Raw genomic sequence first — 28000 nt, forward strand, 5'->3', positions numbered from 1 at the left:
GATCATACCACTTAACTGGATAAGAATTTCTAGCATGCTAATGGAGAAACTGATTGATTCATAAAACTGCTAACCCAAGAGCAAGAAAAGAATAATTGATTACATGGGACTAAACCAACTAATAGAGATGATTATCATTTTTATGACATTGTTTGAAGCATTACTGGTTCTTTAATGTTTTGCTTTTCAAATTTAAAGAACCCCCTTTCTGTTTTCTTTTAAACTACTATATAACTGGGGAGCCTGGGTGGCTCAGGTGGTTGAACATCTGATTCCTGATTTTGGCTCAGGTCATGATCCCAGGGTCTTGGGAGGGAGCCCTGTGTCAGGCTCTTTGCTGAGCATGGAACCTGACTAAGATTCTCTCTCTCTTTTCTTCTACCTCTCTCAAATGAAAAAAAAAAAAGTAATAAAAATAAAATAAAATAAATAAAATAATAAAATAAATAAAATAATAAAATAAAATAATAAAATAAAATAAAATGAAATAAAATAATAAAATAAAATAATAAAATAAAATAAAATAATAAAATAAAACAAAATAAAATAAAATAAAATAAAAACTATATTACATAACAATGTGGTAAACTTTTGAGAACAAAAATTAAACATTTATCTTGTTCTCTCTACCTGATCCCTTCAGAGTTAAGACAAAATAACTCTTATTGAGTATTGAGTATTCTTACTTTCATGGCAGTGTAGGTATTAGGACAAATTCAATCAGAATTTGCTCTCTTTGTAACAGAACACAAATGGACAACCCATTGGCTTGACTTCTTGGCCTAAAGGGGTGTTTAAAGATCTAATCTGAGATTTCTTATTACCAGACAGTTTTTAAGAAACTAACATTGGATTTGTGGAGCAAACAAAGACCCTTGGATTACCAAAGCTTGGACTTGAATATCATTTTTGAAAATGTGCATAAAGTAACTATTCTGCTGCACTTATATAAATAATGAGCTGAATTTAATGGGACCAGATTCATTTTACAAATAAATTGGTCTTATTATGATTATCTTTGGTAAAAACAAAGTGGCTATAGAGAGAAAAATTATGTTTCAATAGAAAACTATAGTGTACCTGTTATTATATTCTAATCCTGTTCATTATCTTTGAGGCTTTGTTATCTTTCTATAAACTGGACTGGATCCTGAATTCTTCTAGTTCCCTCCAACATCTGGCTACAACTTTCCAACCTAACTTTTCCAATTTTCTCTTACCCTTCTGACTTGGAATAAAAACTAAAACTATCCTTTTCCTCAAGTCCTACAACCTAAAGTCAGACAACTTGATATAAACTTCAGAGAAATCACCACAACAGATCATGTACAGACAACCTTCGTGCCTACTTCTATTTCAGGCCACTCAAGAGAGTTCACCAAAATACTCAATGATGTCATCAAAATCATTCAAACTGTAAACCAGGAAAATCCAACAGATAGAAATTGCCTCCTGACTCCATTATCTAAAGACGTTTTGAAAAAAATGAAAATAAAACAAAATAAAATAAAGATGTTTTGAGCTCAAATCTAGAAATTTTCTTGACTGGTTGCTCTCCAGATTCAGAAACTGAGTTTGTAATTTGCTCCAAGTGTTAATTTGTATCTTTCTTTAGTTTCCATAGAAATGCCTAATTGCTCACACCATACAGAGGCATAACTTAGATGGAAGCGCACCTATAACACTCCTGAAATAAGACATCCTCATGTTTATCTTCGGTGATCATAACATGATTCAATAGGGCAAGGCACTAATGCAATATTAAGAAATGTACTTTCCACCAGATTTAAAAATGTGATCCATTCCAAAAGAAAACATTCCTAGAGACTTAGTTTATTGGAAAGGTTACTCACAAAAGATTACAGTTAAATCTCTTCAGGAGAGATCTTATCTTTTGCAAAATCCCTACCAATACAGCAAGAATCTGTAAACTCTTGCACAGCCTTAGACACCCTAACCACTTAACAAGGAGATGCATATGCTGTAACTGGTTAAAAAAAAAAAAAAAGGTTCCATGGATTTAAAAAAAATTTTTTTTAAAGTAGGCTTCGTGCCTACTGTGGAGCCCAACACAGGACTCCAACTCAAAACCCCAAGATCAAGACCTGACTTGAGGTCAAGAGTCAGACACTTAACTGATTGAGCTATCCAGGTGCCCCGTTTCCATGTTAATAAATTAGGAATTATTACCCCTAATTTAAAAGATCTTAAAGAGCAGGTGTCAATCTTTCATCAGATAGGTGATGCTTCTTCCACTGATTTACTTAGTTGGTTAAATCTTGGCTCCTGGGAATCTCTCCCAGAATTTTTGAATTTCCATCTCATAGTCATCATATTAACATCCCTAGCTGTAGCAGCGCTGACAACACTGACTCCATCTTTGGCCCTCCATCTTGTTTCTGCTCTTGCAATGACCTCCCTTGGAGCTGTAAGTTCCAAGCCCCTTGGAGGTTAAAGTATGCCCTGACTGGAATGCAGAAAGGCTTGCTCTGATCTTCTCTAAAGTGGTGCACAGAAGGTACCACTTTAGATAACTAGTAGAGATGACTGATGCACAAAAGGCACCACTTTAGATAACCAGGAGAGATGACCGCGAATAGATGGCGCCACTTTAGATAACTACACTTTGCACCATAATGCCCTTTGCTCTATGAAAGCTGTAAGTTAAGGTTTGGACTGGGTGGAGAATAGCTGCGTAATGGGACCGAGGTCCACAGAGAGAGTCAAGACACTCAGGCTTTTCTTTCCAGGGAGCAACTTTATTCATTGTGCCGGCATGGGCTCAATGGGTTTGTACCTGAGAAACTGAGCACCGAGCACAGCGGGGGGGTAGCCTTTTAGGCAATTTCTACTTCTTTGTCTCCCATAAATGGTGACATAGACATACAGACTGATTGGGCGGTCTAAGTTACAAAGTCGTGAGGAATGTCACGTACACACACATAGCCAGGTTGCCTTCCCTTGAGGTTTTCACCACATTCCTTAGGGAGGGGCTCTACCACAGGATCATCTATCCACTGGCTCCCCTTTGTCAGTAGGTCACCCTGAATAAAAGTCTGTGTAAACAGTAATGGAGAGGCTGGCTTCATTTTTCTGCTTCCAAGTGCCTGCTCAGTCTGGAGGATACTTTACTGTCCCTCCCCCACCTTTAAACACTAGTGCACTGTATCCTCTCAAGAGTTTTAAATGCCTTTCGGCAGCCACTCACACACCAAATGATAGCCATCAGGATTACACAACTCAAAGAACTCAACAGTCCCACTGCCCATGTCTTCAATGACCATGCAACTGTTGGTAATGGCAACTACATGACCATACAGCCCAATGACTACATCAATGGGTATACAGTATATTGGGTATACATCAATGGGTATACAGTAACAGTATATCGGCTCACACTTTCAGCTTTCTGAGGGAATGACCCCAAGGGGATAATTTTTAAAATAAAATAAAATGGAGACCATGCTTGAAAATCCCCTAAGCAGCCCCAACCAGTTAGGTCACATAAGTGAAGCTAAATCTGGTTTATTTCACGAACAAAGTGAAACTTAGCAGGTTATTTCTTGTAAATCCCTCTGATAATCATAAACAAAGTTTATTTAAAAAAAAATTTTTTTTAAACATTTATTTTTGAGAAACAGAGTGAGACAAAGTGTGAGCAGGGGAGGGGCAGAGAGAGAAGGAGACCCAGAATCTGAAGCAGGCTCCAGGCTCTAGCAAGCGGTCAGCACAGATCAAGATGCAGGGCTGGAACCCACCAACTGTGAGATCACGACCTGAGCCGAAGTCGGGAGGCTCAACCGATTGAGCCACCCAGGCGCCCCAATCATAAACAAAGTTTAAATCGTCTCCCTAAAATAGTGTAAGACGACCACTTTTAACCAATCCCTTGAGGTTTTTTTAAATTGTAGTAACCAACCATTGTAATAACCAATCACTGCGAAGGATAAACAATATAGTCATTCTCAGTGTATAAGTCATTCTGCAACGACATGCCTCTGAGATTGTTTCTCCCTCACTAAAAGATTTTTATCACGTAAAGTTCTTTGAAATTTCTTTTGACACTAGGCATCCTTCAAAGAACTTTACATCCGTTAAATTTATTCCTTACTGCAATTCTATGAGATACGTACTGTTGTTACACTAATTCGATAAATCAAGAACTCAGGCACAGAGGTTAAGTTACTCTCCGTGGTCACGCAGCTGGTGAACGGCAGACTGGGCGCTGAACCCAGCAATCGCGGTCAAGCAATCACGGAGCCGTGCTGCCTCAAAGAATCAATATCTATCCCAGTTACAGGAACTGGGGGAACTCTGCTGAAGGCTTTTGAGAGCCACATGTAGTGTTTTTGTTGTTATTGTTCTACCAAGGCTTTCAGCTCTCCTCAGAAACAGGTCACTGCCAGCAACTACCAGAGCATCGAGGGTCAAGGCTGACAGAGTTCGGACCACCACCCATCTGGCGGCGCCCGGGGCGGAGGACAGAGGGGCAAGCCTCCCCAGCAGCACACTTGGCACAACTGTCATCTACGAGGAGACGACAAGTCAGGAACCCAGCAACAGAAACACCAGCGAGCCCTCTTCAGAGGTCCAGAGGTGGAAAGCGGGCGGGGAGGGAGAGCGAGCACAGGGCGGGGCGAAGGGGAGGCGGGGACCGGGTGAACTCACAGATCCAGGAGCTGACTGACCCGCCGCGAGCTAGGCATCGCGGCCGACCAGGGAAGCCTCTTCCGTGGTCCCGGGGCCGCCCAAACGCAGCCAGAGACCGTCCGTCAACTCCTGCCACCCGCGCGACGCGTAGGCCCTCGTGACGTCACACGGCTTCTTCCGGTGACCAGGACGCAGCCACCCTCGGGACTACAGAGGGAAAGAAGAGAAGTGGCTGGAGGTGATAAAATGTAGAGTAGCCCTAAACTCGGTGAGGCACGACGGGAGTTGTAGTTCTTCCACCTCGCGGGCTCCGTTTCCGGGCGGTTTCCCAGTAGTTTTAGCCCTGCGTGCAGCCTGGCCTAGTACGCCTCCGGCGGCGCTTTGCTTGGAGGTTGCTGCTGTTACTGTAGGGATGTGTTTGATGCTGGTCCATGCATTTGGCGACACACCCTGGAGACTCTCTTGGATACGGACACCATTAACGTCAAACGGAGAGTTTTAGAGCAACCAAGAGTGACCACTGTTTACCGAGCACTTTCTCTGAAGCACGCACTGCGCTACGTGCTCTCAATAATTAGCCACATTCATTTAATCCTATGAAGTAGGAATTATTTAGTCTTATTTTACAGATGACACTACAGGCCAACAAAAAAGCTCAGTAAGAATTCCATTATGGTGGTTGGGGGGGGGGGGGCGCTTATGTTCAAATCAGAAGGAATTCCAGAGGGACACCCTTCATTTATCAAGCACTGAAGGAGAGTAGAGATCGTGTTGGTGCTGAGGATTCAGTGGTGAACATATGCACCAGACAAGTAGAAGGACAATCAGAATAACTGTTAAACGCTGATATGAAGTTGGTTCTATGTGAGCACCCATGGAAGAGTAGGGAGAACAGGCAGGTAGGAGGGAAAATGGTGGTCTGTTAGGGACTGCAAACAGTTCAGGGTGGCAGCTACGAAGGGGAGTGGTGAAAGATGAGTAGAGCAGGGGTTGGCAAACTTTAAGGGCCAGACAGTAAAGATTTTAGGGTTTTGTGGGCCATACTGCCTTGGTCGCAGCTACTCAACTTGTAGCTGAAAAGAAGCCATAGACAGTATGAATGGGTAGAGTTGTGTTCCAGTAAAGTTTTTTTTATGGATGCTGAAGTTTGAATTTCATGTAGTTTTCACTGTCATGAAATATTAATATTTTGAATTTTCATATATATATGTATGTATATATAAAAGTTTTGTTTATTTTGAGAGAGACAGAGATAGCATGAGTTGGGGAGAGGCAGAGAGAGAGGGGGAGAGAGATAATACCAAACAGGCTCCTCACTGCCAGGGCGGAGCCGGTCACAGGGCTTGAAACTCAAGAAACTGTGAGATCATTACCTGAGCCAGAACTGAGGGTCAGATGCTTAACCAACTGAGCCACTCAGCCACCACATCATATTTTGATTTTTCCAACCGTTAAAAAATGTAAAGGCTTTACATTGGAAACAAAAACGGGCAGTGGGCTGGATTTGGCTGGTTGGTAGTATGTCCTCTCCTGATCTGAAAGCTAAACTGGGGCCTGATTATCTGTGTTGTATTAAACAATTTAGGCTTTGGGTGGAGTCATAGATAAGTTTTAAGCAAGGACAGGGCATGCATAGGTAAAATGAGTTTTAGAAAGAACTCTAGCTGTTAAGAACTAAAAGAACTGTAGAGGTCACAGGTGGAGACCAGATAGGAGTCTTTTGATGACAGCTTAAATTAAAGTAGTAACAGTGGAATGGATGGACAGATTTGAGAGGTAATAGAAGGAGAACTGATAGGATACAGAGATTGGTGGGGATGAGGGAAAGTGAAGACTCAAGGCTAATTTCTAGGCTTTGGGATTGGAGAATTATGTGGCATATGGTGGTGCTATTTATTGAGCTGAGAGGATTACAGGAGCTTTTTGAAGAGAGGAGGGTATTTAAATGTTGGACATGTGGATTTTGAAGTATCTATGGAAAATGTAGGCATGGAGCTTTAGATCTGCAAATTGTGCTGGTTTGCTTATAAAGACGAGATTGAGGGGTGCCTGGGTGGCTCAGTTGGTTAAGCCTCTGACTTTGGCTCAGATCATGATCTCATGGTTCCGTGGATTCGGGCCCTGTGTTGGGCTCAGTGCTGACAGCTCAGCCTGGAGTCTGCTTTGGACTCTGTGTCTCCCTCTCTCTCTCTGCCCCTCCCCCACTCACGCTCTGTCTCTGTCAAAAATAAATAAACGTTGAAAAAAATTAAAAACATAATAAAATAAAGATGAGATTGAATAGCAATGACAATACATCCATTTACTTATTAATACAATAATTTTTTTGGAAGAATTCTCTGCTGTTCTGGGAGCCAATTACACCTTGGAAGACCATAGGAGAGCTTGACAGAGCAGATAAGGTAGGACTTCATGGTCTTTTCTGTCTGTTGAGTGCTGCACATCTGTCCATCTAGGACTTCCCACTGATTACTTGATTCTTCAAGCCCAGGAAAATATAGGCCACGCCCCCATCATTATGAGATGTTCAGCCTTGGGTGCCTGAATTGTTCTCAGTGGTCAAAGGAAGTCATCACAGCTGTTTTTTTTTGTTTTTTTCTTTTAAGAAAATAATTATATAATGAGATAGGATGACAAAGTTCTAGTTGTTTCTAGCCAGTTATTTTAAAGGTCAAAGATGTGTAAGCCCTCATGATATGAAAATTATTAGAACTATTTTGATTATGATTTCCTGCAGCTTTTAGGACCTGTGGTATCTACAAACCAGCCTCTCCGGTATTTAGCATACTGTATCAAGAATTTATTTTGAGTCTCCACTGAATAAGATAGATCTGATATACATTGTGATTGCCTTGACAGTTTTATTTCATCCTTTCCTCTTTTCTTTTCTTTTCTCTTTTCTTCTTCTTCTTCTTTTTTTTATGGCAGCCATGTGGTTTGGAGAACTGACCCCATCTTCAGAGGTGGGTCTAGATTAGGCTAATCAGTGATTGCTGCAGTAATTGATTCAGGGATAAGCAGACCTTAATCAAGAAATCACCATATTCCCTCAGCCACAGAGTTGGATTCAAAAATAGGCCCAGGGGCATGTGACCTATTTGGGACCAATAAGAAGCAGGAAAAGTTTTGCTGCAGATTTTTGAGAAAGAAGTTTTCTCAAATTTATGATAATGCTTCATGAATCAACATTCTTAGCATTGTCACGTTGAATGAAGTTATATAGAGGAAGACAGATTAAGAGAATCAAGGGAGAGCATCTAGGGTCCTGATTGAACCGTGCCTGAACACCACCCTTCCTCTCTATTATGAAATGACAAAAATAAAACAATTTAGCATTGAGTTTGATGTTCTTTACTCGAGGGAATCAGTGCCCCACAAGCAGTGGAGCACTCTTCCCATGGGATGTTTGGGCAAGAATGAGTTTATAGTGTTTGAAGCAGCAACAAGGAAATAGGGAATGATTGGCTAGGGGGTCAGGGATTTCCTTATAAGGCCAGTATGTTAATCAGGGAATAAAGAAAGAATATTTGGCTTAAGCTGATTGGCTGGAGTTGCATATCTGAGAACAAATAAATCATTGCAGATTCTTAGCAGTTGGGGGTTGGCTGACTGGATATACCAAACTCTGGTGAAGCAGAGCATTTACAGAAACATGAAAGTTAGAATCCAAGTTTTGTTTTGCTGATGTGGCAACTTGGGCAGGGGTGGCTTTATTTTGTGCTGTCACACAATTCAGTTAATTCCCTTTGTTGTTGATAAAATTAGTGGAGTTGAATTTTCTGTTTCTTGCTGCCAAAACATCCTAACAATTATGTATCCATAACAGGAGTCACCAGCATATAAATGGAAATTGAAGGTATGGGAATTGATGAGCTCACCCATCAGATGTATATAGAGTGAGAACAACAAGTCCTTGGAGAGGCAGCTGAGAACAGCAATTGACTGGCAATTGACACTGAGAAGGAACAGCCAAAAAGGTAGGGGAAAAAAACAGTGGGGTGCTACAGAAGATAAACATGAGCAAAATTGTCACATGCTGAAGAGATGTCAAGTGGAATAACACTTGAAGGTAGTTTAGCCACAGGAAGGTCATTGAGGGTCCTTGAGGTGATGGTAAAGGATGTAGTCTGATGTAATGGGAGGAATGAAGGGGAAGAGAAGAAATAAACACACAAGTAGCCCAGCTCTCACAATACATACTTGTTCAAATGAATTGCTGCTTCTATTAAGACTCATGCTGAGAAGAAAAGGAGATTGTATAAAGGTAGAGCTCTTTGAATTTTTTTTTAATGTTTATTTTTGAGACAGAGGGAGACAGAGTGTGAGTGGGGGAAGGGCAGAGAGAGAGGGAGACACAGAATCTGAAACAGGCTCCAGGCTCTGAGCTGTCAGCACAGAGCCTGATGCAGGACTCGAACCCACGAGATCATGACCTGAGCCGAAGTTGGACGCTTAACCAACTGAGCCACCCAGGTGCCCCATAGACCTCTTTTTCAAAGAAGGTAAAATGGGATAATTCAGGATGATTTATGGACCTTCTAGGTGTCAAACATGGTAAATACTTACATGATCTCATGTAGTCAATCATCAACCAAGTCTGAGATATCATGCTGTCTTATAGATGAAGGTGAGCCTTACCTAAATAAATAGCCATGTCAGACTCCAAAGACCATGCTCTTCCTACTTTATTTGGGTGCTCAGGAGAGGTTTATTTTATTTTTGAGAGACAGAGAGAGAAAACTGGGGAGGGGCAGAGAGAGAGGGAGCCAGAGGATCTAAAGCAGGCTCTTCATTGAGAGTGGAGAGCCCAATGCGGGGCTCAAACTTATAAACCATGAGATCATGACCTGAGCCTGGGTCGGACGCTTAACCAACTGAACCACCCAGGAACCCCAGGAGAGAGGTTTATGATGCATCCAATACCATCAATATAACTTGCAAAACTCCTTTTCAAAAGGTTATTAGGAATTTCAAGATGGTGATAGCAGAGCATTAAACCAAGGCTGGGCCTTGTACAACTGCATCATTAGTTTGCCCATGAAGCTGGCCTTGGTATATCCAGTACTTACCAAGAAAATCAGTTCCAACTACTGTCTATCCAGTAACTCTTTGTCAGAATAAAATTCAGAAAGAAATGTGAACACAGGGAAACTTCTTTAAAAAGTTGAAGTACAGTTGACATATTAGTTTCAGGTGTACAACATGGTGAGTTGACAGTTATGTACATTACGCAATGCTCATCATAAGTTATCATTATACAAAGTTATTATAATATTATTGACTATATTCTCTATGCAGTACTTTTCATCCCTGTGACTTATTTTATTTTATCTTTTATAACTGCAGGTTTCTACCTCTTTATCCCCTTTACCTATTTTGCCTTTTATTTGCTAGTAAATAAGTGAACCAGGCCTTCAAAAGTAGTGCCTATCTCATAGAATAGGAGGAATTTATAGCTCTGATGATATGGCGGATATTTATAGCTCAGATATGGCAGTTGACAGTTCAGATTGGATAAGAACAAGATGTTCCTGTCTTTTTGAAAGGAAAACAGGATGTTCTTATTTTTGTGGCTTATCTCAAGAGGCAAAGATTTCAGGATTTCCTGTTAGTAAATGCTTTTGGGAGGTTCCTGTTATTCATGGTTTATCTTGGAATGCAAGGTTGTTAGGAATAAGTCTTTTCTGGTGCATGGTAAGTGATTTGTGGACAGTGCTAGGCTAAGGGCAGGATGTCATTTTCCCATTCTCCCCTCTTTGCTTGCTGTGCCCACTTTGCTATAGTTTCCTCTAGCTCGAAACCTCTTCCATTTCCTACCCTAGCTACCATATAAAGAAAACTTTATATGTTTCTCTGGGCAGGTTATATAAGAATAATAAGCAACATTACTTTCCTTAAATTATGCTATTTATTCCTAGTGTGTTTGTGTATGTAAAGAAAAATATATAATAAATGTATACAGATAAAATGATTAAGTATACCTTATGCTATGTATGTATGTGTATATATGTACACACACAGTTGACCCTTGAACAACATGGATTCGAACTATGCAAGTCTACTTATATGTGGATTTTTTCCAGTACTGCAAATGTATTTTCTTTATGTTTTTCTTCACTTATAATATTTTCTTCTCTCTAGCTTACTTTATTATAAGAATACAGTATATAATACATATAACATATAAAATATGTGTTAATTGACTTTATGTTTTGGTAAGCCTTCCTTCTGGTCAACAGTAGACTATTAGTAATTGAGTTTTGGGGGAGTCAAAAGTTATATGTGGATTTTCGACTGCATAGTGGGTAGGGGCACGTAACTCCCACGTTGTTCAAGGGTCAACTGTATATGTGTGTTTTTGTGTGTGTGCATGTGTGTGCATGTATGTAGTAAATCTTGGGTCATTTATAAGAACGTATAGGCATACAAGTAGATAGAAATAAATTGTTGTTCAAATCATCTTTACATGTCATATCAAAATATAAGAACAGGCTATGAGTTAGGGTCTTCACTCTTAAACCATATTATATTTATTTTTTTAATTAAAAATTTTTTTTAATGTTTATCCATCCTTGAGAGAGAGACACACACAGAGTGTGAGCAGGTGAGGGGCAGAGAGAGAGGGAGACACAAAATCCAAAGCAGGCTCCAGGCTCTGTGCTGTTAGCACAGAGCCTAATGCGGGGCTCGAACCCACGAATGGTGAGATCATGACCTGAGCTGAAGTCAGATGCTCAACTGACTGAACCACCCGGGTGCCCCATATTGCTTATATATAGATTCAAAATAGCAATTGCTCTTCTAAAGTTAATTTTCAGCTCAGTATAACCTATACTTCATCATCCACTGTTAACTCCAAATCTTCAGTTGGGTGTTAGTGTCCAGACCAGGTGCAAGATGGAACCACTTATGCTAAGCCCACATCAGCAAACTGGAATTTAACTAAATTTCTATGCTTGGCTCTCCCAGAAAAAGTGGGTCTAGGCCAACCAATCAGTGCTTGCCTGTCCACACAAGTTATCTAACCTGGCTCCAAGACTCTCCTTTGCTCCATATAAGGGAAGTAATCCTGCTTTAACCAATCAGCAAATGCCTAGTACAGCTTCCTTGTTCCTTCTCATTTTGGTCTGTAAATATTTCTTGCCTTGTACAGCTCTTTAGAGCTCCTTTCTATCTGCTAGACTGGATGTTGCCCCATGTATGAGTTGCTGAATAAAAGCCTACTAGATCATTAAATTATGGAAAAAACTCTGTTAACAGTATCAGTGGTAATTGTGAATACTTACTGGGTGGCTAGAATAGTGTCTTGCACACAGTGAGTATTTTACAGGGTCAAACTCATTTCACCCTCAAAGAAATCCTCATTGGCAGGTATTTTTACTGTTATCATACCGATTTTCCACTTGAGGAAACTGAGGCCCAAAGAGATTAAGAAACATGCCCAAGTCCATGTGGCTAGTCAGTGGTAGAGCTGGGATTTGAAGCCAAACAATTAGGCTGCAGAGCTGGGTTCTTAAACAATACTATATTGTTGCCTCTACCTCTTTAAAATAAAAACTCTTGATAGTTCTTCATAATTATAAAATATAGTTATCAGAGATTTAGAACTAAAAGGTATCTTAGCTATAACTCATTCCATCATCTTAATTTTGTAGTTTCAGGAAAGTTGACTGATTTCTCAAGATTTCTGAGCAAAGATGGAACTAGAATATGTTTGCTAATTCCTTGCCCAGTACATTTTCTATTTTTCAGATCTTTAGGTTGTAACTCTAAAGGGGGCTGAAAACAAACAGAATAAAGAGAAGCCAGATGAGTGACTACTTTATTATCCTACCATGTGCAGGTTATTTCCAGGTAGGAATGTCCTTAATTGGTGCCAATGTGAAAATATTTAATTTCTTTTTGTATCTCATACTGTGTCTTACTCTAAATTGGAAACAACAGTGCCCATGCTCATGAATTCTTGTGCGTTGTTAAAATTTTCCATTGACTGAACCCTTGATTTAATTTGTATATAGGCTATAGACCCAGGTCTTTCAAATTCTCAGGAGTTTGAGGCATAAAATGTATGACTCAGGATTCTTGCAGGAAACAGCTGCAGAAGTTCAAACAGGATAGGCAAGGAGATATTAATAAAGAGGCTGTTTATAAAGATGTGGGCAGAATGTAGGGAAAGCAGGGATAAGGGTGGTTCAATACCTAGACTAGCAATAGCAGGAAGCCCCTACCTCTCCTAGTCCTGAAAGCCAGGAAGGGAACAGTTACCAAAACCAGAGAGAGTGGCCATAGGTGAGGCCATCTAGAAGCAGCTATGGCTTTTGGGCCAGTAAAGGGATGTAGTCAGCCTATGGCAACACAGCTGGCAGGGATCCTGGAAGAGTAAATGCTCTAACCCCATTCTTCATCCCCCTTTAGATCTCCTGGTGCTTCTGTGCATAGTTTCAACACACCCAGAAATTAGAGGTGCAGTCTACAAAAGTCAGCCTCTTAGAGCCCAAAGTAGAGAAGGATAGAGTGGAAAATAACGGATTCATAAGCCACTGATTTTTATATAAAATAATTAAATATCACAAACATTTTGAAAATTAATAAGTAATAGCTTAGTCTGAGCCAAAGTAATAATTGTTGTAGTTTTATAACAGTGAGAGGGATGGCAATCGTGGTCTTTAATCATGATGCTGAGAGCCAGTGCAACAGCAGCTTAAGTTTTGCCTTTTCCTAGTTAGCTTCATTATTTTTATAAAACTATACAATTCGTAACTACATTTATTAGTCATTTGCAATAGAATCTAATGCCTGTTATTTCTGTCAGATAGACTTTAAAAATCCATTAATTACATTTATTCAAATAACTGTTTAATACCTATTATTTGCCAGACAGTTTATCAGTAAACAAATGTCTCTCTTGGAGTTTACACATTAGTGTGAGAGCTACAAAATAGGCACACAAACAAAACAGTATATGGAGATAAGGGCTATAAAGAACTATAAAGATAGAATGGGGGAGAGATGGGGGAGAAGGGGGAGAGACAGAAAGAGAGGGATTAGTTTTACTCTGGTGGTCAAGGAAGGCATCTTTAAGGCTGTAACATTTTTGCTGAGATTTGTTAAAAGATATACTGAGGGGTATTAAAAATTTTATTTGAGCAAAGATGGATTGGAATTGGGCAGTGCCAAACCAAAAGCAGTTATGAGTGCTGAGCCAACAATTCAGAAGAAAGACTTGTATAGAGAAAGTGCAGAAGCAAAGAAAGGAAATTATTTGATTGGCTATATATTAAAGTCTAGTTGGCTTTTTGTGATTGGTTATCCTTAGTGTTTTGATATTGGAACCTTGAGGCATTTACAGGCTTAGATTTTGGCTTGCATACGTAGGCCACCATGGCATTAGAGCCACCTCAGTCTAATGGCCTCCTTGTTTAATTAGTTTAACAGACTTGAAGGATGAAAGGAGCTAACCATGAAGGGATCTGGGGACAGAAGGAAAAGAAAGGCTCTGAAGCAAAAAATGTGCTCGGTAAAGTTCGAAGGATTGAAGGAGCCAGGTGGAAGGTGCCCCAGGGAAAGAGAAGAACTGTGGTGATAGTGAGCATGTACATCCATAGGACCTTCATGCCTGGGACTTCTGGGATTTCAATTCTGGGTTGGGGTCATGGTGTTGATGAGAGCATTTAGAATCTGAGACTGTTAAATCTCAGAGCCATGAAGCCTGCATGGGAAGAGCTTGGGCTGTAACCTCAGAGTTGGAACGCTTATTTTTTCCACAGTGAATGTAATGTGATTTGTAACAATGGTGAAGTTTTGGGGTGATGGGCGGTTCATGAGGTCTGGAGCCAATGGCCCAGAAATAATTCTTGAAGACATCTTAGGGGGCAAAAAAGGTGATTATTAAAGCATGGGGACAGGACCCATGGGCAGGAAGAGCTGCCCTGGGGTTGTGGGGAGTGACCATTTTATGGAGTTGGGGGAGATGAAGTTAAGAGGGGAGATAAAGTCAAGAGGGAGTTTCCAAAGAGACTTTCATATACTAAAGACTTACTGGAGGCCTAGCTATTAGCAAGGTAAGGTTCCCCGCCCCCCTCTTCTCTCTCTCAAGTCATTAACATTAAGACAGTAGGGAGTTCCTGGATGTTAGGCTGTGATGAGGTTGCCTTTTTCTGGTAAACTGGTGGAGACTCTTACCAGTTTAACCATTTGTTTTTGTTTTTGTTTTTGTTTTTTTGTCCTTTCCTGTTTTGGTGTGGCTGGGAGTGTCCAAGGAATATCATATATTTCCTACCTCGGGAGGGGGTGTGGGCTAACTTGTACTTTGCCCTCAGTTTGCCTCAAGCTTCCTCATCAATAGGACACATATATTTGGTCTTCATCTTGTTTCTGGCAGAGCTCCTAAAACCCTTGGATTTTTTTTTTTTTTTACATTTATTTATTTAGAGAGAGAGAATGTGCGTGCATGTGGGAGGGGCAGAGAAAGAGGGAGAGAGAGAATCCCAAGCAGTCTCTGAAGAGCCTGATTTGGGGCTGAAACTCAGGAACTGTGAGATCTGAGCAGAAATCAAGAGTCCTGTGCTTAACCTGCTAAGACACCCAGATGCCCTAACCCTTGGAATTTCTTAAGAGCAATGGGAGTAGCCTTTGTTATAATATTTGGTCTTTTGTCCTTTGTTCCTGAAATAGCTCCAGATCCTTAAAGGTGAAAGGAGTGTCTTGTTATTCATAACAAGCCCCTTTCAACCACACCTGAGTTTATGTTAATGTGGTAACTTTTGAAAAGGCTCTAAGGATGGGGGCTGGTTGCCAGGGGAAGCTACTGGATTAGAAGGTTGGAATTTTTAGTCCCACCCCCCATCTCTGGGGAGGGGAGAAGGGCTGGAGGTCACCAGTGGCCAATGATTTAGTCTGTCATGCCTGTGTATGAAGCCTCCATAAAAACTCAAAAGAAAGGTTTGGAGAGCTTCCTGGGTTGGCAAACACATGGAGATTTGGGGAGGGTGTTGCACCCAGAGAGAACATGGAAGCTCCATGCTCCTTCTCCCAAAACCTGCCCTATGCATTTCTTACATATGGCTGTTTCTGAGTTACATTTCTTAATAATAAATTGGTAATCTAATAAGTAAAATGTTTTCCTGACTTCTGTGAGCTGCTTTAGCAAAGTAATTAAACTGGAGAAGGGGTTTGTGGAATTTCCAATTTATAGCCAGTAGGTCAGAAACACAGGTGACAACCTGGACTTGTGACTGGCATCATATGTGAGTGTGGGAGGGGATTTGTGAGCCTTTAACTTGTGAGATCCGGTGCTATCCCCAGGTAGATAGTGTCAGATCTGAGTGAAATTGTAGGACACCCAGCTGGTGCTGCAGAATTGCTTGATGTGAAGAAAACTCAGACATCTGCTGTCAGAAGTAAAGTAGTGTGCAGATGGTCCCCAACTTACAGTGTTTAACTGATGATTTTTTGACTTTATGGTGGTATGAGATTAATATGCATTCACTATAAACTGTACTTCAAATTTTGAATTTTGTTCTTTTCCCAGGCTAGCAGTATGTGGCAGGATCCTCTTTTGTGATGTGGGTAGTGGCAATGAGCCACAGCTTCTAGCCAGCCATGATTGCAAAGGTAAACAACCAATACACTTATAACCATTCTGTTTTTCACTTTCAGTACAGTATTCAATAAATTACATAGATATTCAACACTTCATTATAGAACAGGCTTTGTGTTAGATGATTTGCCCAATGTAAGTGATCTGACCATGTTTAAGGTAGGCTAGGCTAGGGGGCGCCTGGGTGGCTCAGTCAGTTGAGTGTTTGACTCTTGATTTCAGCTCAGGTCATGATCTCAAAGTTCATAGGATTGAGCCCTGTATTAGGCTCTGTGCTGTCAGCACAGAGCCTGCATGGGATTCTCTCCCTCTCCCTCTCCCTCTCCCTCTCCCTCTCCCTCTCCCTCTCCCTCCCCTGCATTCTCTCTCTCACACAAAATAAATAAACTTTAAAATAATAATAAGTAGGCTAAGCTAAGCTAAGCTATGATGCTCAGTAGTTTAGGTGTATTAAATTCATTTTTGACATGGTATTTTCAGCACATGTAGCTTTATCAAGGTGTAACCCCATCATAAGTTAAGGAAGATACATAGTAGCAGAATATTGAGACTAGAGGAGAAACACATGGAAGTGAGTTTTCCTTAAATTGAGTCACTTAACTCCTTGGTAATTCAGTTTCTTCACTTGTAAAATGAGGATAGTAATATAGTATCTTATCCAAAATCCATGAGGACAGATATATCTGAGAATTTCTAAATTTTAAGATTTTAGAATGCTGTCATGGTACATATACCAGATATTATGAGACACCCTCACGGGGCTCTAGGGCAAATCAAACATTAATATTTCTGCATTGAAAGGTATTATGGTGGACAGACTCTTAAAGTGACCCCACACTCTCCACTTCCTGGTGTTTACTCCCTTATATGATCCTGTCCCTTCAAGTGTGGGTAGGACCTGTGACTTGCTTCTAACTGAAAGAATATGGCAAAGATGATAAGATGTATATGATTGCAAGTGCATGATTATGTGATTACGTTACATAGGATTGTAGTATCCGTCTTGCTGGAGTGTCAGTCTCCGTCTTTTCTTCTCCCTACCACTCATCCTTGCTGGCTTTGAGGAAGCAAATGGCCATGGTAGGGGATGCCACACAGCAATGAATATGACTTCTAAGCTGAGGGCAGCCTCCGACTTACAGGCAGCAAACAAAACAAAACACACACACACACACACACACACACACACACCCCAAACTGAAGCCCTCAGTCCTACCACCTCAGGGAACTGAATTCTGCCAATAACATGAGTAAACTTGGAAGTGGATCCTTCCCTGTTTGAACCCAGTAGAGACTGCAGCCCCAGCTGACCTTGATAGAAGCCTTGTGAGATCCTCAGCAGAGAACCCAGCTTGGACTCCTGACCAATGGAAACTTAGAGATAGTAGGGGCGCCTGGGTGGTTTAGTCGGTTAAGTGTCTAACTTCGGCTCAGGTCGTGATCTCGCAGTTGGTGAGTTTAAGCCCCGTGTGGGTCTCTATGCTGACAGCTCAGAGCCTGGAGCCTGCTTTAGATTCTGGTACTCCCTCTCTCTCTGACCCTCCCCCACTCACACTCTGTCTTCCTCCATCTCTCAAAAATAAATAAACATTAAAAAAAAAATTAGGGGCGCCTGGGTCGCTCAGTCGGTTAAGCGTCCGACTTCAGCTCAGGTCATGATCTCACAGTTTATGAGTTCGAGCCCTGCATCAGGCTCTGTGCTGACAGCTCGCAGCCTGGAGCCTGCTTCGGATTCTGTGTCTCTTCTCTCTTTGCCCCTCCCCAACTTGTGCTCTCTCTCTCTCTCTGTCTCTCAAAAAACAAATAAATGTAAAAAAAAAAAAACTTTTTTAATAAAATAAAAAAAATTTAAAACTTAGAGATAGTAAATGTGTTGGTCTAAGTCACTAAATTTGTAGTAATATTGTTCCATAGCAATAGAAAACTAATAAAGTTATGGATATTCATACTTTTTTCCTGATTTTTAATTTTTAAAATAAAAAACATTATAAGTAATCTAAATAGCCTCACATCTGTTCAGGACAAATTTTGCTACCAGGAGAGTTTGGGCAGCAAATATAGGAAAAGTCTGTTGGTTTTCAGGGTCTTTTGGGCTTCCAAATTAAGATAAGAGATCTTAGACTTGTACCATATAACCTTATAGGGTTGCTGGGTGATAGAAAAAAAATACTGTGTTAAGGGTTTTGGAACAGGACTTAGCACATAAGAAGTATTCCATAAACTATGATTGACTATTATTATGATTAGAATCAGAGCTCCTGGGACAGGTCAGCCTCTCTGCTGTTATTCCTTGCAAGTTGCTTCTCAAGTTTCCCCATTTCTAACAGGAGGGCTTCTTAGCGGAGACCAGAAAGAGAGTTGGGGGAATAACTTCTGTTTATTGAGCCCCTGTTCTGGGGAGGTTTGGGCTGGGTGTTGAGCGAGCTATAATGTGAATTGCTTGTGAGTGAAAAGACATAGGGTCTGCTTGTGGCCTTACTACTGAAGAGGTGCACAACCCTAGGGAAATGGCTTCTTGCTGAGTCTCAATTTCTTTTTTTTTAAATTTTATTATTATTTTTTAAGTTTTTTATTTTGAGAGTGAGAGAGTGTGCAGGTGCATGAGTGCATGAGTTGGGGAGGGGAAGAGAGAGGTAGAGAGAGAACCCCAAGCAGGCTCCACTGTCAGCACAGAGCTTGATACAGACTCAATCTCAGGAACTTGGAGACCTGAACTGAGATCAAGAGTTGGACACCTAACCAACTGAGCCACCCAGGCACCCCTGAGTCTCAATTTCTTGATCTCGCAGATGGGGCTAGCTGATCCCTCCCACCTAAATATGTGAGAGGAGAGGTATGACAAGTGTACTTTAGACTGAAGGATTATTTTTGTTTTTAATGTCATTTGGAAAGGGGAAGAACATATGCAAGTTGTGCCTGACCTTTTCTTATATACACAAAGGAAATGCTCCCAACCCCAATACAAAACCTCACCTTCATCCCTGTGCAGAGCACAGAGGAGTGGCTCCTTGTTTTTTGCCTAGTCTTCTGTGCAATGTGAATGGGGACTATAGGTCTCTACCTGCTCAGATCACCATACCTACCTGTGCATCCCCTATATTTTTTTAAGTTTGTTTATTTATTTATTTTGAGAGAGAGAGCACATGCGAGTGAGGGAAGGGCAGAGAGAGAGGGAGAGGGAGAATCCCAAGCAGGCTCCACGCCGTTAGTGCAGAGCTTGAACTCATGAACGGTGAGACCGTGGTCTGAGCCGAAATCAAGAATCGGATGCGTAACTGGCTGAGCCACCCAGCACCCCTGCATCCCCTATTTCTTATGCAGTTATGACCTGTACAGGATCTCTCTCTACTTCCTCCACTAGACTGTGGGTTCATGAGGGCAGTCCAGTGCCCTGCATGCACCTCAGTAAACATGGAATCAATGAAAACAGGAAAAGGAGTAAGGAGATTACCAGGTGAACAGAAGGGTAAGACACTTTCAACCTGGACACTCACTGTTGATAGTCCCAGGTATGGTCAGAATAGTCAAATTTGGATATATTTTGAGGGTTTAACCAATAGACTTGCTGAAGTATTGGAAATGAGGGAAAGAGAGAAATCAAGGCATTGTTCATTCATTCATTTTCAACTGATAATTATTGGCTATTGACTAGATACTAGGTACTATTTAAGATGCTTTAGGTGCAGAGCAAACAAGATGTTAAAGAGCTCATGTTCTGATTGATGGAGGCAAGCAATAAACAAACAAGATATTACAAAGAATGTTAAGTGCTAAGAAGACAAAAGAGGACAATATAACAGGTTATTAGGTAGGATATATTTGGCTGAAAACCCAATTCAGAATGGCGTGAACGTTAAGGGTTTTATGTCATGGGAAAACTCAGAGTAGGATTGTTCCACAGTTGGTTATTCGGTGGCTCGATGACATCATGGCTCCAGCTCAGCATCTCTGTGACTCTCAGGTTTTCTTCTCACGCTTGTAAGATGATTCTACAGGTCTAAGCAATACCTCCTCGCACTAAGGTGTAGGCAGGGAAAATCTGTTTTTTCTCACATCTGTCTTTTAAGGGCATAGAAATCTTTGCCTAGAAGAACCCTCCAGCTCTATCCTTATTAAACCATCCTTGCCAAGGGGAATGAGACATCATCTTTGATGTAGATCAGTCATGATTTATCCCTTGGGGTTGGACATGGGCCTGACCACCCTTGTAGCATGTAGGTATTGGATACATGAACAAAATGATGATTCTGTTAAAGAGAGAGGGAATGACCATAAGCAACAAACACTGTCATCCAAAGAGGCAGGGAATAATTAGAAAGGGTAATGTGACCTCCCTAGAGATGGTATTGCTTGTTTGAGTCTTGTCAAGAAGTAGTTGTTAGTCTTAGGAAATCTGGGGACTAGCACTGAATATAGGGTTTCTTTTTGGGGTGATGAAAATGTTCTGAAATTGATTGTGGTGATTTTTGCACGATTCTGTGAATATACTAGAATGTGTTAAATTATATACCTCAAGTGGGTGAATTATATGGCCTATGAATGATATCTCAAAGATGTTATTTTCTAAAAGAACAATAAATGCAATGCCTTGAGACTAGACAAACTTGGTATGAATCACAAAAATTGTTTGATTCACTGGGCCAGATTCAGTGGAGAATTCTCATAGCAAACTTCAGTTATAATTCATTCATTAACAAAGGGTATGAAACTCAATTTCAGAACTTTTATTTTATTATTATTATGTTTTTTGGTGCGAAAAGGTGATTTTATTAAAGCGTGGGGACAGGACCCATGGGCTGGAAGAGCTGCCTCAGAACTTTTAATAAAAGGTAGAGAAATACCCTGTATTTTCAGATGTGATATTCCCTGTTGGTGTTTTTTTTTGTTTTTCCCCAAGAATGCAGTTTTCCAAGGCTTCAAACCACTCAGCATGGATGGCCTCCAACAGACCTGCAGCCACTAGTAGGTGGGATCTTGTCTCATCCAAAGGGCTTCTTCTGTGGCTTATAGAGGGAGATGTTACATTCTCCTTACATGTAACATCTGGTCTACTAATTCAGATGATCATTTTCCATTGGATACAAGCTTCAATGATAGATATTACCCAGCTTAGTTTCTGTCTTTCTCTTTTGTGGCTGAGATTATTTTTGCTGTTCAGGGATTAGTTTTTGTTTGTTTGTTTTTGTTTTTGTTTTTTTTTTGGTCCTAACACAATTATAAGAAAACATGTTTAAAAAATCACTTTAACATTATTGAAATATAGGGACGCCTGGGTGGCTCAGTCGGTTGAGTGTCCGACTTTGGCTTGGGTCATGATCTCATGGTTCGTGAGTTCGAGCCCCGCATTGGACTCTGTGCTGACAGCTTAGAGTCTGGAGCCTGCTTCTGATTCTGCGTCTTCCTCTCTCTCTCTGCCCCTCCCCAACTCCTGCTCTGTTTCTCTCAACAATAAATAAACATTAAAAAAAAAAGTTTTAAATGGGAATGCAAGCTGGTACAGCCACTCTGGAAAACAGTATGGAGGTTCCTCAAAAAGTTAAAAATAGAACTACCCTACAACCCAGCAATTGCACTACTAAGCATTTATCCAAGGGGTACAGGTGTGCTGTTTTGAAGGGACACATGCACCCCAATGTTTATAGCAGCACTATCAACAATAGCCAAAGTATGGAAAGATCCCAAATGTCCACTGATGGATGAATGGATAAAGAAGATGTGGTATATATATGTACACAATGGAGTATTACTTGGCAATCAAAAAGAATGAAGTCTTGCCATTTGCAACTACGTGGATGGAACTGGAGGGTATTATGCTAAGTGAAATGAGTCCATCAGAGAAAGACAAAAATCGTTTGACTTCACTCATATGAGGACTTTAAGATACAAAACAGATGAACATAAAAGGGAAGGGAAACAAAAATAATATAAAAACAGGGAGGGGGACAAAACAGAAGAGACTCATAAATATGGAGAACAAACTGAGGGTTACGGGAGGGGTTGTGGGAGGGGGGATGGGCTAAATGGGTAAGGGGCACTAAGGAATCTACTCCTGAAATCATTGTTGCACTATATGCTAACAAATTTGGATGTAAATTAAAAAAAATAAAACAGGTTAAAAAAAATTTTTTTTGAAAACACTGTGCTCACCATTGATAGGAGTACAGTGCCTTGTACAGATGAGGAAGCTGATACAAGTGTTATGTAACTGTTCTTTGTGTTTAATAAATGGCAGCACGAGAATCTGAAAAAAAATTTTTTTTAAATTATTGAAATATAGTTGACATACAATGTTGTATTAGTTTCAGGTGTAAAACGCACTGATTCAACAATTCTATACGAAAAGAAAGCATTTTTATCAGAGCCGGTGCTTTGCACCTTGCAGCTGGGCCTTTTCTAACACTCTGCAGAGGTGCAAATGAGCATTTACTAAGAACTGGCATTTGTCCAAAGCTGTGCAAGAGAGGGAGCTCAAGTCTATCTCCTAAACATAACTGAGGAACAAAAAGAAGGCCAGTGTTGCTGGAGTTCAGGGACAAAGAGATAGGCGGGACTGGATCATTTAGGGCTGTGACAGCTAACTGCAGTTGGGAGTCACTGGAAGTCTTGAAACAAGGACATGACAAGACCTGGAAGGCATTTTAAACAGATCTATTTAGAGCCATAAATTTGGGTAAAATACCTGCAACACGAGTAACTGAAGAAGACTAGTATCTAGAGTATAAAAAGTACTCCCACAAGATAAATATGATAAAAGCCAAAAAATGCAATTGGAAAATCAGCAAAATACCTGAGTCACCAGTTTCCCCAAAGAGGAAATCCAGATGGTCAATAAACATGTAAAAAATGTTCAGTCTCATTAATCAACCAGGAAAATATGCTAAAACCACACACACACAAAAATACCCATATAAGCCACCAGATTGTTAAAAGTAGAAAAAAAGAATCTGATATTATCAAAGAGCTTTGACAGTAGTAATGCAAACATCATGTAGGGAGACAGTGGAGAGCACCAGGGACTCAGGATAGAGTGTTCATAATTAAAAGCCAGACAGAGGAAGGGGTGGGTCCTCAAAAGGAGATTGAGAAGGAGCAGCCAGTGAGAAAGGAGGGGAACAGAAGAGTGTGGCTTTAGGAAATCTTAGAGAGGAAAGTGTTTCAAAGAGATACTGCTCAGAGATCAATTATGATTTAGTTGGAGAACAAATCATTAGATTTGGCAAGGTGAAGATGGGTGGCAGGTTTGATAAGGGATGTTTTGTGGAGGAAGCAGCTGATTGACTTTACCCAGCCACACTGGGGAGTTGAATGCTCAGGGGCCACCATTAGTTTGTTCACTTTCTTCTTTTTTACGGTTTGTCTCAAAAAATATCAAGAGACATATTGTTGACCACCAATTCTTTATAAAGCAGTGCACGTATGCCTTCTTACATGTAGCTAGCTGGTATCAGAACTAAATCCATCATACCGTTTCCAGTCCGAGTTACAAAATAGTGATAATCTAAAAAAAAAAAAAGAAAAAAAAAAGAGTTCTCCTGAAGCACTGGATTTTAATAATGAGCAGAACAAAAAGTCCTCTAGTACTTCTCCTTATACCACATATATGCCTAGAACTGACTCATTTTCTAGACATTTGTGATTAGTGGCATCATACAACTCTAAATAGAATATTTGCTAGCATGAACACAGAACAGTAATTCCTCTTTCACATTAAATGCCATTGACATTATATGATGCCAAATGCACTGACATGGAATTTTGCCAGCAGCTTGTTTTGCTTTCTCTGAGCACATTTTCAAGAACTTTCTAGCTGGCTTTTACAAACCTTTGACAACAGTGAGAACCACCTGGTTTAGTAAATAAGGAATGCAGCTCTGAATGAAATATTGGTAATTTTGGTCTGTTTCTGACTTTAGCAAAAATAATTATTAAATTCTGTACTAAATTGTTTTGTTGTAGTAGTAAAAAATTTAATTGGTTAAGCGGAGGTCACAATGTTATGCTAGAAATTGAAATGAAGGCATCATTTACTTCATGCCAAAACCTGACAAAGTTTCTTAGAAGATAGATAGCACAGTGTCAAAAAAAATAACTGCATTGCTGATTTTCAGATATTCACCCTTACACTTCTATCCATATATTTTTTTACTTGTTTCTGTGAAATTACCACATTGGTGTCCTTCTAAAAATGGGCATCCTGTTCATTTTTTATATTTATGCCATTATGAACTTTAATATTTACATTGCTATTTTCATCATTAAATTTTTGCTTTAGTGCTTCCCGAGTTCTTGATAACATTTATTTAAACATTGGCGATATCAGACCACACAGTAGTAACCACACAAAACTTAAAGTGTGAAAATATTTTAAATCGAGATGAACTGCACCTGATAACTGAATATTAGTGGAGACAAATTGCCAAACACAGTTCTTATAGTTCATGTGGTATGCCAAAAATGGTATAATCACAAAGAATGTAGCAGGACTTATTATTATTTGAAGACAGTAGTATAAAGTTAGTATTTTTCCTTTTGGGGGGTAAATCACTCAAAAGTAAAGAACAGAATAAGAAAAACTATGAGGCAAATCCTTAAGTTACAAAATAAGTGGATGGGAGTGAGAGTATGGGAGGTTGTTAAGAGTGCAGATTTTAGAAAGATCTTATTAGATTTAGGGTTTCAGATTGGATTGGGGTCAGGGTTAGGGTTAAATAGCAAAGTATACTACTTAAAAGTTAAGGACATAGCTTAAATCTCTTGTATAGAGCCTAAATCTTTCATTTCAAAGGTAGGAATGCAATTCACAGGTTGGTTGCAGGAGCTTCCCTGGATCCACATGGCTTCAAGAATCAGAGAAAGTGCAGCAACATATGTATCACATAGACAAGTTATACTTTCAGAAAACAGTCTTTGTGACACTTGGGGAGAAGAGAGACTGCACTGTGAATATCCATCCCTATATAGCCTATCTCCATTTGCTGGGGAAAAGTTAAGGTCAAGCAAAATACTGGGTCATAAGCAAAATTCTTGTTGGTTTGGAAAACAGAGTAACAGGAAGCCAGAGTACAGGAAGCTGCCTGAATGGGCAGGAAGTCAGGAAGAACCGTGTAGGCCTGAGGAAGTGTTCCTATAGCAACACAATTGTTGTGCGTACCAACCCTTGGAATGGCAGCTATGTGGACAAGCTGAACCTGGGACACTCTTAAGCCAAAACCCAAGGAAGGCTGAAGTGGTCTTGGCTACTGACAGAAATAGAAACAAACATTATCTGGAGGAGAGCTCTCCAAGTTCAGTTCAGAGGACTCCCACAGATTATGACTAAGCACTGAACTCAGAAACAAGATTACCAAATACACAAGAAGGCAATAACCATGAGTAAGAGTCAGCAGAAACAAACTATCAATTTAGATTCCCCAAAGATTTCAAGTATTGGAATTATAGTTATATATATATATATATATATATATATATATATATATATAATGTATAAATAAAACATATGTATAAATAAAACATATATATAAATATGTATAAAGAAAATATATGTATTTATATATTTTTGAGGGGCACCTGGGTGGCTCAGTCCTTTAAGCATCTGACTTCAGCTCAGGTCATGATCTCACGGTCATGAGTTTGATCCCTGCATTGGTTCTCTGCTGTCAGCACAGAGCCTGTTTCAGATCCTCTGTCCCCCTCTCTCTGCCCTTCCCTTGTTCTTGTGTGCACGTGCTCTCTCAAAAATAAAACATTTTTAAAAAAGCAGCTGTGTGAACTGTTTAAATAAAGCATGTAATTTAAAAAGTGATCATTCAATTAAAAACATCCAGGAATGAACAGAAACATTTTGGGAACAATTCAAAAGAAACCAGAAATAAAAAATACAGTTGTTAGCAGCAAAAACAAATAAGCAAACAAATAATAAACTGTGAAGAGATTAACTAGATTACTCAAGTGGGAGTTTATGAACCAGAAGATCTGTCTGAAGATCTGATCCTGAATGTAGTAAAGAGAAACAAGGAAATGGAAAATGTGAATAAAAAAAAAAAAAAAAAGGTTAGAAGATATGGAAGATGGAATGATAAGATCTAACATTTAGAGTTCCACATAGAAAGAATGAGAAAGGAGGAGAAGCAATATATAGAGATAATGGCTGTGAATTTTTTTCTAGAACTGATGAAAAACCATAAATCCACAGATCTTAAAAGCAAAGGGAAAAAATTAAAAATATAATTCAAGAAAAAAATCACAGAAATAAAAAGATACTGGAGTCTGAAAATATAAAAGGGCAAATACTATTTTACAAAAATAGTCCCACATGGTCAATACCAACATATGTCCTCATAAAATTATTAGATTTCAAAAATTAGCATTCTTTGAAAGTGAAAGAAAATAAATCACTTATAATGAGGAAAACAGGCTGACTTCACATTTTCCACAATATTCATTCCTGGAAGACATTGTAGATAGAGCAATACAGACAAAATCCTCAAGGAAAGAGATGTGACCCAGGAATTATATATCCAGTCAAACTGTTGCTGAAGTATAAAGGTAAACAGTTCTGAAAACACAAGATCCTAGGGATAATGTTTCCGTTGACTCATTTGAAGATTCTGCCAGTGAACAATTTTTTATCAAACAATAGATAACTAGAAAGCATAAGGTAGGTAACATTAAGGAATGCTGATAAATAGGATTAAAACTAAAAAACAAATATGGGTATTATATTTACTAAACAAAGATAAACATTAAGAAAGATAATATAATTAACTAAAATTGGGAAGTTATGGAGAAGAAAGGGAGGTGGAATGATGAGGCAAACTACTAATTAATTGTTGCTTAGAATTGGGCATTTATAATCCTGTCTAAAGAAAGAAGATTAGACATTGACAAAAATATCAAGTCATAATTATCAGAAGAATTGCATGTCATAGGGGCACTTGTACCCCAATGTTTATAGCAGCACTCTCAACAATAGCCAAATTATGGAAAGAGCCTAAATGTCCATCAACTGATGAATGGATAAAAAAATTGTGGTTTATATACACAATGGAGTACTACGTGGCAATGAGAAAGAATGAAATATGGCCCTTTGTAGCAACATGGATGGAACTGGAGAGTGTTATGCTAAGTGAAATAACCCATACAGAGAAAGACAGATACCATATGGTTTCACTCTTATGCGGATCCTGAGAAACTTAACAGAAACCCATGGCGGAGGGGAAAGAAAAAAAAAAGGAGGTTAGAGTGGAAGAGAGCCAAAGCATAAGAGACTCTTAAAAACTGAGAACAAACTGAGGGTTGATGGGGGGTGGGAGGGAGGGAAGGGTGGGTGATGAGTATTGAGGAGGGCACCTTTTGGGATGAGCACTGGATGTTGTATGGAAACCAATTTGACAATAAACTTCATATATTGAAAAAAAAAAAAAAAGAATTTCATGTATAACCAAGCAAAATACCACACAGGAAATAATTTTTTAACCTTAAAAGCATGAATGATATCACAATATAACAACTAAACAGTCATGGCATTCTTATGACTAAATAATTGTAATAATTATAATTATAATATAATTGTAAATAATTGTAATAATTATAAATGAGTTAAACTCATCCAGTAAAAGGGAAGAGTCAGATTGGATACAAAATAAAAGTAATTCTACACTGTAAAGAAAGAGAAACTTAAAACTGAAAGAAAAAAAGCATTAAATAAGACAAGTGTACTTCATATGCAAAAGGGTGCAATTGACAGAGATA

The 28000-nt window shown here is 39.6% G+C and overlaps 1 protein-coding gene and 1 long non-coding RNA gene across 4 annotated transcripts in view; one reads left to right on the plus strand and one right to left on the minus strand.

Annotated features, from left to right (window-relative positions):
- Positions 1-4802, minus strand: part of AMN1 (antagonist of mitotic exit network 1 homolog) — a 54326-nt gene extending 49524 nt beyond the window's left edge. The window contains exon 1 of the mRNA XM_049625251.1: positions 4669-4802. Coding sequence (XP_049481208.1) covers positions 4669-4706 — 38 coding nt within the window. The 5' untranslated portion in view covers positions 4707-4802. The remainder of the gene's footprint in view (positions 1-4668) is intronic.
- Positions 4803-4848: 46 nt separating this feature from the next.
- LOC125918932 (uncharacterized) overlaps positions 4849-28000 on the plus strand; it is a 93736-nt gene continuing 70584 nt past the window's right edge. For 2 of the 3 annotated variants that reach the window (XR_007456620.1, XR_007456621.1), the window contains exons 1-4: positions 4849-7052; positions 8477-8627; positions 16181-16263; positions 21147-21215. This is a non-coding gene — a long non-coding RNA (uncharacterized LOC125918932). The remainder of the gene's footprint in view (positions 7053-8476; positions 8628-16180; positions 16264-21146; positions 21216-28000) is intronic. The other variant, XR_007456622.1, reaches the window with a different exon arrangement.

This window comes from Panthera uncia, chromosome B4 (assembly GCF_023721935.1).
Source record: "Panthera uncia isolate 11264 chromosome B4, Puncia_PCG_1.0, whole genome shotgun sequence".
Taxonomy (NCBI): Eukaryota; Metazoa; Chordata; class Mammalia; order Carnivora; family Felidae; genus Panthera; species Panthera uncia.